The sequence below is a fragment of the Gopherus flavomarginatus genome, chromosome 2, assembly GCF_025201925.1.
Source record: "Gopherus flavomarginatus isolate rGopFla2 chromosome 2, rGopFla2.mat.asm, whole genome shotgun sequence".
Lineage (NCBI taxonomy): Eukaryota > Metazoa > Chordata > Testudines > Testudinidae > Gopherus > Gopherus flavomarginatus.
The window spans coordinates 269,055,757-269,065,309 of record NC_066618.1 but is presented as its reverse complement, the minus strand read 5'-3'; the positions used below and the strand labels follow the sequence as shown (position 1 = coordinate 269,065,309).

The 9,553-nt window shown below is 42.8% G+C and overlaps 1 protein-coding gene across 3 annotated transcripts; it reads left to right on the top strand.

Moving 5' to 3' along the window:
• Nucleotides 1–240: 240 nt before the first annotated feature.
• Nucleotides 241–8,585, top strand: TMEM74 (transmembrane protein 74). 3 transcript variants are annotated; one of them, XM_050941199.1, is made up of 3 exons: nucleotides 241–341; nucleotides 1,401–2,050; nucleotides 8,309–8,585. In XM_050941199.1, the coding sequence occupies exons 2-3, from the start codon at nucleotides 1,457–1,459 to the stop codon at nucleotides 8,483–8,485; spliced, it is 771 nt and encodes a 256-aa protein (XP_050797156.1). In that variant the 5' UTR covers nucleotides 241–341; nucleotides 1,401–1,456; the 3' UTR covers nucleotides 8,486–8,585. The 3 variants fall into 3 exon arrangements, with proteins under 3 accessions (XP_050797156.1, XP_050797154.1, XP_050797155.1); XM_050941197.1 differs by having other exon boundaries at nucleotides 1,401–8,399; XM_050941198.1 differs by having other exon boundaries at nucleotides 1,249–8,399.
• Nucleotides 8,586–9,553: the final 968 nt, after the last annotated feature.

Genomic DNA, 9,553 nt, shown 5'->3' with positions numbered 1-9,553 from the left:
TGGAGCGGAAAAGTGGAAAAAGTGACTCATTACTGTTGTTACTTAAACAGGGAGGACTGAGTAAATGGCTACTGTGTGGTTTAACTTGAGCAGAACCCATTCCCTCGCCCTCTCTCTTGCCTCACTGCAGGCACACAGACTACATCTCCCAGAAGGCAGCTTGGGTGCCCCTCCCAGCCGGCACGCTCTCGCCTCTTCTCCCACCCCCGTCCTCAGCCTCCGGCAGAGGCAGCAGGAAGGTGGAGCGTGGAGGGCTACAAGTGCTTCTCTATGAGACTTTCATAGAGCAGCCTAGGAAATGCAACAATCATCTGCCAAATGGATGCAAACATAAGAGAGAGGTATGTGCGCCGGGAATATGGGCATTCTGCGGGGAAGATGAGCTGCTGCCTGTGCTATGGGGCTGGGTTATCATGTCTGTACCTGGCAGTTAAAACCCTAAAGGATAGTACATCTAAAAAGATGCTTTTTAGCCCTTGATCAGTTGTGTCACCCAAATATACTTGAATCCAAATACTCTGTGTGATTATGTAGCTTGCGTTTTATAACTCAGCAGATTCCTGCTTGGACAGTGCAAAGCCCCATGATTGGGCACTGTCCAGTAGAGATTTAAAAAAAAATCCTATATGTATTTAGTCTGTAGCAGAAATTTCTTTAACAAACAAGGCATCTGGTTTCAAGTTTTTCTTTCTTTTTATAATTAATTAATTGTAGATGGAGAAGTAACATCCGTCTCTGAGTCATCAGTCTTTGAGGCATAATCTCATTCCAAATGCTCTTAATCAAACTGGAGATCTGCTATCAGAAAGCACTGCTTTCCCCCGGGGATTATCAGATTTCCACCAGAGAATATAGATCATGGATTACTGAGCTACATGGGATTTGCCTGTATCTTTCTAATTACTCTGAATTCAAATTTAGGCTTCCTTTAAAAAGAAAAGAAGTTGTTTGCTTTTTATAAATGATAACTCTGTGCTCTTACATTTTTATAGGTAGTAACTATGATTATCCTTTTTGTTTTAGATGGCTTATTCCCTTAATTGGATATTGGTGTCAAAGGTTGATTAGAGTCCCTAATAGATTTTGGATCTGCAAGAGGATTACAGTTTTAAATGCTTGATTAAAACAATCGCATTTGCTATTTTCCCCTGGAACAGTTGTGGGAGGAAGAATAATGTATGAGATGTTTGTTACTTTCCTATAGATTTCTTAATGCATCATGAGATGTGTTTATTTTTCCCCTTGCAGACTGAAAAGAAATACATGTCAGAGGGAATTTGTTTAATCATTTAGCAGCTGAAACAAGCCATATCCCTAGCAAAATACTGGTTAGAGGATAGAAGATTGCTTTGAGGCAAAAGCTCATGTACCGTGATAACGCTTGATTGTATTGTTGACAGAGGTTCCTGAAGCATGGCTTAGGTTAGAAGCCGTGGCTTGCTAGAGAGGAGTTCTGATGGCTTGTATGGAGCTTCTGTACCTCGCCAAGAAGGGTAGGCGATCAGATCTGTGCAACAATGTGGACTGGAGTTTGCAAGTCCCTCCCTATGAACAGCAGAGCGATGGGGATGATATGGGGGCAAGAACAGCAGCTGCGGTGGCAGCTCTCTGCTGCGATCGGCACTGCAAGTCTATACAAAGGGCAGCTACAGCAGGTCCCACCCAGGCACCCCTTTCCTCCACTCCTACCCTCTCCTTCTCCTGGCAGCATGCAGCAGCATCAAGCAGCATCCAGCCCCACTGTCAACCAGCTCACTTGGATGGAGAAGAGGAAGCAGAAAAGAAGAGAGCCTGCTGCTGTGCCCAGGAACTGGAGACATCATTTACTTCTAGGGATGAAAATGTCAATCTGGAGCATATGAGAAATGCCCCTTCTCCTGTGAAGAGTTGCTGCCAGGTTCCCCCTGCCCAGCATAGCTCCTGTACAGAGATCCCACTCGATTGGGCTCATGATCCTACCTCCCTGATCTCTGAGGAAGATGATACTGGATCAGAAGCTGCTTCAGGGACATCTATAGACTATGGGTTCATTAGTGCCATCTTGTTCCTGGTTAGTGGGATTTTGCTAGTTATTATTTCCTATGTGGTGCCCAGAGATGTGACTGTGGATCCTAACACTGTAGCAGCCAGGGAGATGGAGCGACTGGAGAATGAGAGCGCTAGAATCGGGGCTCACTTGGATAGGTGTGTGATCGCTGGGCTGTGTCTCTTAACTCTGGGGGGTGTGGTGCTGTCCAGTTTATTAATGATGTCTATGTGGAAAGGGGAGTTGTACAGGAGGAATAGATTTGCATCCTCCCAGGAATCTGCAAAGCTGTATGGTTCTTTCAATTTTAGAATGAAATCCAGCACAAATGATAATACACTACAGTTATCATTAGTAGAAGAAGATGCATTTGCCATAGATAATTAGCATGGTCGTGATTTTTAAGGCACTATTTCTACAGGAAAATATGTTCTAGTAAAGAAAACAATTACAGCTAAAGATAGGTAGTAATGCCGTTCAATTGCCTGGCAATAAATGTCTTTCCTTAAACTCTGTAACTGAATGTTTGCATTATATGGACGTTTGTTTTTTAGGGGAAACCTGCTAGGGATAATGTAATCAATATCAGTGACACTTTCTTATTTAAACCACTGAATAAAAATAAATTTGTGATAACCAGGGTCCCCAAATCTCCTTTATCCTATTTTTAAAACTTTTTCCCCTATTTAATTTCTTAGTACCCCAATACAAAACACTACCATCCTGCCAGATTTGAAAGCTGTTAATTATTACAGCCTACATGAGGATTATTAACAGTCTGCTTGGTAATATATTAAGGGAGAGACCAAGTCTGGCATTTAATCCCAGCAATTAAGGATGACAGTCTCTTATACTTTCTTTTTTAAACTGACCCCTTTTTTTCCTGACATGAAAGCCCAGAAAATCCAGTAATTTATCATGTATGCATTGAAAACACAGATGTCTAATTTAGAATTCTCCACCTTCCAATTCACAAACATTCAATTATCTCCACATAATTGTATAATCAGTGCTGATTATTAAAAATGTGAAGTATGGGTGTGGCACAAGGGAGTGAATAGCTCGGGGCATGGGTAATAGGATAAAAAGGGCCTTTCACCTCTACGTCAGCAGTTCAGTTTCACTCTAGATCAGCAGTGACTGAAAATAGATAACGTGTGATGGCTTTTTGTGGCCTTTGTGAAATAAGTCTAGTTCCCAATGGACAGATGTTGAGATAGAAAAACTGCCATAAATTGACACCAATTGACCTCCTTGTTGGGAATCTCAAAGAAGCCAAAGATCGGAAGAGGATCAAGATGGAAACCTCTCTTGCAACAGCGGTGTGAGGCAAGTTGCAGGGCTGTGCTTGTGCTGAGGCTGCCTGTATTCCCTTGAAAAATAGATTTTAATCCACTAAGGCTGCCAACTCTGCACCTTTCACAACCAGTGAAAAAAGTAAAATGGGCTGTGTTCTCGTCACAACAATAGCATTCGATGCTCCACCAATCAGCATACTACTTGATTTTTTTCAAATATAGACTTCTATAAATAATTGTCAGAAAATAAAGGTTAGATACCCAACAATGAGACTGCCTGACACTGACTTCATGCAGTGTAGTAGTTGGTCAAAGAAAGGTGATGTGATCAATGAATTCTGTGTAGCACAATGGCCAATGATTAAATGCTGAGGGAATTTACTTGGCTGGCTGACATCTTCAATGGAATGCCAAAACAGATGGGTTTTTGTGACTTTCGTTTTGAGGGGGAAAAATGAAAAATGTTGGTCAGTAGTATGATTTCTTAATATACACTGGTTAGGTATGAGCTGATCCACTGGCAAGACCAAAGAGCGGCTAAGGGATCTGTTCGCACTGTCCCTGACATTTTGGCCATGGAGTTTTGCATCCGACGAAGTGGGTATTCACCCACGAAAGCTCATGCTCCTAAACGTCTGTTAGTCTATAAGGTGCCACAGGACTCTTTTGCTGCTTTTACAGATCCAGACTAACACGGCTACCCCTCTGATACTGGAGTTTTAATAGACATTCATAGCTTGACTGCCACAGTATTGTCTGCCCCAAGCATTAAAAAATCATGAATCAACCCTCCCCACCCCGCCCCCCAAAAAATCATCAAATTAGTTTTAAGATTGAGCATCTTATTTGCCTTCTAGGATTTGAGCCTTTGGGGTGCCTTCAAGTCACATTTTCAAGCTTCTCTCCGCAGCCATGAGGAACAGAAACTTTCTTTTTTGAGTGAAAGTGGAGATTCTCATGAAAACACTTGACTCCAGGAGCTAGGGCTGGAAGAAAAACACCAAATAGCATGAGACTTCTGACAAAATAATCAGAGAGCTGGCAACACTCTGAATGCTATAGTTCTTGGGCCTGATTCTCCACTGGCTTGCACTTTGTGATTTTGCACTGGTGTAAGTGACTGTAATATTACCTAGCTCTTACAGAGATCTTCCTCCCTAGATCTTAGTGTGCTTTACAGAGGAGAGCAGTATCATTGTCCCTATTTTACAGATGGGGAAACTGAGGCACAGGGCATTGACATGATTTGCTCAAGGTCGCCCAGAAAACCAGGGACAGGGCTGGAAATTGAATGCTCATCTCCTAAGTCCCATTCCAGCATGCTGTTCACTAAACCACTCAGTCTGCACCTCCACCGGTTCAGGGTAACAGAGAATCAGCCCCTCCTTGTCTGATTCTGGAGTCTAAGATTTTACATTGTCACCTCAGAGTCTGGCCAATGAGCTGTCAATTCTCAGTCTTGCATGACTAGTGAAGATCATGAATGCAACTCTTTGCTCTCACATGGAGAGTATCCCACACTGTCTTTGCAGAGCACGTTCAGAGTAAATATCTGCTTTGAAACACAAGGTGCTCTTATAAGCAGATTGACAACAGTTTGTGACTCAGAGCAGGAAAGGGGGAAAATGCACTTGAACTGGGCTCTGCTAATGGGCCTTCCTAGGCTCTGAATAAGTATGTCTGGGGATCAGCTTGTCTTCTGTGGTCTTTCTTTTAATGCTGTCCCATGTGACTGGAAAGAGGTTTTAATTCAATGTGAAAGGTATGCAAATCCATTCCTTCGCACCTCTGTTTTGGTGGACATCAGGAGGGCATGATGAGGGGAAAACACTGAATGGCCTATTATGCCTTTCCCTCTGGCTGATCACTTCATAAGACAAATGCCGGACTTGTGTTGGGCATTCACTCCTTTGTGGTTCAGAGAGTCATATGTGCTTGCTCTGGGATTCCCCTCATACAAATGGGGCAGCATTTATGCAGCTAATAGATTTGGACAGCCTAAGGAATCTATTTGGATTTCCAAAGTGTCCACTGATGTAGCACCTGGAAGGATTAGAACACATTCCTGTCTTCCGCTGTTTGCATACTGCGTATCTGTAAGGAATGTCGTGTTGTGCTGGTGCTTTAATGTTGGCCCTGTAGAGAGGTGGCATTTCAAGTCTCAAGCCATGCAGACTGCCCTTCTAAGGTGTGTCTACACTGTACACTAACCCCGGGCTCCAACTCAAGCCCCCAAATCTGTCTGGCTTGGGTCAGCAAATATCAGGATGCCATCCTAGGACCCTTGTAGGAGGTGGGTGAGCGCCTGAGTCCCACTGTGACTCAGATCCAAGTCCTGTCATTTTGCAGTGTGGACACATGTCAAGCCTAAGTCAGAAGATCTGCATAGTGCTGTCTGGATGCACTAGCACAGCTATGAGACCCAGTCTAACTATAAGTCCAGGTTTAAAATGCAGCTTGGATGCTCAAATATGGGCTTGGACACACTAAGTCAACAAGCCTATGTCCCACAGACCCATACTTAGCATGCGGTGTAGACTTATTCCTAGTTCATTGCTTGGCACTTATGGGAGCAGATATTACGCAATTGTAATGAATGCACAAAGGGAGGAGTGTGTGTATTTGAGGAGCTTGCACTCCTACAGCCACATGGATGTTCCATCATTAATCCAGTTCTTAGCAGGATTAATTTTCTAAAATAAAAAATAAATTTCCTTACATGGACGTAGAAGCTGTTTTTGGCCCATTGGAATCGGGCAGAATGGTAAATGGGGTCACTGAGAATTATAAGACATAGAAGGAGGATTCTTCTCCTGCTTACCCCTTGCTCCAGTCTGCTACTAACCCATACTAGTAGCAGATAACTCCCCAAACAGTGCTGACTCACAGTGATAATTGGAGGTGCAGCATTCTATCTGCCCCTGCCCTGCTGCTTTGGGATGGCCATGGGAGTAGTGTGAGCTCACTTACCCCTATGTGCCCAGACCTGAGGGCCAGTGAAGCCTCACAGGGGTGATGGGTGGAGGATTACTACTCCCCCCTATGCTGCTGAGTGAGCTTCTGGGGACGTGATGTGGCCCTTATTAAGAAGCCTGAGCAGGTAGAGCCTATCCAGCTTTCTTCTACTGTTATTTGTCCATAGATGTTGATAGAGTGAAGAAACCTGTTTTGCCCACTGATGCTAGCCAATGTAGTATGTCACACTGAGTCTGATGAGAGCCCTTAAACTTAAACTGGAGAAGAGTCCAACTAGAAATGCTGCACTCTGAATTTTCAGTCTTACAGTTAAAAAGTCTAAAACAGAAGCTGTAAATTTTGAGCTTGGATGGATATTTTAAAATTTATATTTTAACTATACATATGTGTAAGCTTGGAGTGCATATTATAACCGCAGAAGGATCTGAAAAAGATCAGCAATTTTTGAGGCTGTAAAGATCGCACATTTTTGTAAGACTGTGGCAGGCCTTACTGCAGATTATTAGCACTAGAAAAAAGAACACTCCCTTCATTGTCAGCATATTATTAAGTGAGACATTTTCTGACACTTTGTAAAAGTGTTTCACAGATCATGAGTGAATTATTTTAAAATGAACCCGCGGGTTTTCGATGAATGTCTTAGGCAAAGAGAGGCCAACAAAATGGTCTCGGTATGCATGCAATTGGGAGAAATCTGGAAATATAAATAATATAACCCATGTGGGGTTTTTTGCTTGGTGTTACTGTATAAAGGGGAGGGGAGGCTTCCAGAGAAGGAAATGGAGGGGGAGGTAGGAAACAAAACTATCCAGACTTTCCTCTGACCCCATATTGAGATACTTTGACAGTAGATAGGCTGGTGGGGGTTGGTGATGATATAAATGAAGTCTGTCATTTCTAGATCTCTACTTCTAGTGCAGTACAGTATGATAGTGACCCAACAGTTCCCAGTAGACAAATGTTCACATCACAAAAATAGCCATCACAGTTGGCACCCTTACAGGCAGACTCAGCAGAGGATCCAAGGATTGGCTGGGAAAGGAGATTGAATTACCACCTCATTGCAAACAGAAGGGATTTCTCCTGGTCTGATTTGAAGCACACTGATGAAGCAGCATGGGGGAAGCTTGCTCTCTTGTTGCCCATGCTGTACCTAATGTAGGGATTGACAGAAAACTTCATTCTTCCGGAATGTAAATCTGGCACTTTTCCTGAGGGCCAAATTGGTTAGGGCTGGATTTTAGGTGCAGGCCTGACCAAAGGGTATTGGTAAATTTGGGAAGGATTGGACTCAGACAATACCCTTCTTGCTGCCTCCTCATTCTAAGGGTATGTCGACCCAGCAGTTAGAGGTATGACTGCAGTGCACCTAGCCATACTTGAGCTAGCTTTAATTTAGCAACAAAAGTGAAGCACAGGCTTCATTGTGGGCTCACCGCCTGAATACGTGTCCAGGGTCCCGGGTAAGCTTGTGTAGTATGTCCAGCAATCACCAACCAGCTATAGTATGGACATGCCCTAAGAGGGTAATAATTTACTCTTGGCCTATACCAGCCAAAAATTATGATGCCTGCTCCCCTGCTTCACCTTGTAACACCTCAGCTGCCCTGGCCGGCTACAGAGTGGAGCCAAGACTCTGCCTAGTCCAAGTTACTCCCCACCTACCTGCTTACTCCTGCATGCCCAGATCCAAGTAGCCTGTTTAAGGCATTAAGAAATTCTTTCTTTCCCTTAGTTCCCTGCGTGGGAGTGTGGTCCAGACCACATCTAACCTTGAAAGTCTAAAAGGCAATTAACGCAGAACTCATTAAAACATTTAATGGCCATTAAAACAGTCTCTTGCTGGTTTTTTTGCCCATCAGTTACAGACTTGTAACAAATTGGAAACATTTGGAAACTGAATAACCCCTCTTCCCTCCACCCCTTAGACTATCACCAAAGAAAGGACTAACACAAAATGATCCTTAGTTCCATTGTAAGTTTTGGTAACCTACCTGTTTTTCCACAGACAACCAGCTTTACAGTCTCACTGCCATCCCTCTACAGACAGAAGAACTATTTTAAAATCTCTCCTAGAAATCTCTGTTGGGTTGTTGCTGTTTTTAATATGTTTACAGTTTTTAATCTTGATAATCCTTTTCAAAAACTGTCTGTAATAACCAGTGTTTACCAAACAGGAAAGTAACTGATTTAATTTTGTCAATCTGCATTTTGAGCTGCTAAAGACAATGTTATAGTTATTGTGAGCTTTTCAATAGTGCATCTGATGCCTTATTATAACAGTAATAGTGTTCTGTACAGCTGTAAAATAAAAAAAAATTGTAACAATCTTTTGTCTTTGCTGTTGTTTCTTCCCTTTGCTGAAACTGCATATAATAGTGTTGTTTTCTCTCCATGCTGCCAAACACATCTGGTTAAAAGGATTATGTTCAGTAACATTATTCCTTCACACCTCTATTTAAGGCATGATCCCACCCTACTCAAGTCAATGGGAGTTATGTTTGTGATTTCACTGGAAGCGAAAGACACTTAAGCCCAGCATAAACAGAAGCACACTGACATGTAACATGGGTCATGCCTGTAACATTGCTTCCAATAATTTGTATGGCTTGCCCAGGCATGATTGTAGGGCCCTATCCTGCAGCTTTTACTCTACCAAAAAAACAAATAGGAGTGCCACTTCTTGATTTAGATTCAAATTGGAGCAGGGACTGTCTTTGTTTTGTTTCCCCTTTTTCAAACAAGTGGTTAGTCAAAATTTGGAGCCCTGAGGAATTTCTAGTTGGGAGTAGAAATTGGTGATAAATAATTCTTTGGTGTAGTTTTATTTACTTACAAAGAATGCAAAGTTCTGTTTCTCTGAATGAAGAAAGAATCAAATAGTAGCAAACAGCTTCTTTTGCTCACAGCCCCAAGAACACTCTTATCAGCCTGCACCCTTGACCCAAAAACCTTTCCCCAGGTTTCTTCTAGACACCGTGCTTTCAGCTGCTCCTTCCAGCTGTCACTCTCCCAGTTTTTGTATGTTCTGCACCCCCATCCTTTCCCCCCCACCTACCCAAAACAATACTCAGCAAAAGCTCCTGGGTGGGTTCACATACTTCTTTTGTCTTGGGTAGGTGTTTATCCTTACAGTTACATTAGTTGAAGGCTGAGTTCACACCTATCAGTATCAATTAGGTTTTAACTCAACCCATAACTAGGTTCCAACTCAACCCATAAAATGATGGGACCGTGGTCCTTGACTCGGTTT

Excerpts from the sequence above, each read along its gene's own strand:
- TMEM74 (XM_050941197.1), top strand. The coding sequence starts at position 1,457 with ATGGCTTGTATGGAGCTTCTGTACCTCGCCAAGAAGGGTAGGCGATCA.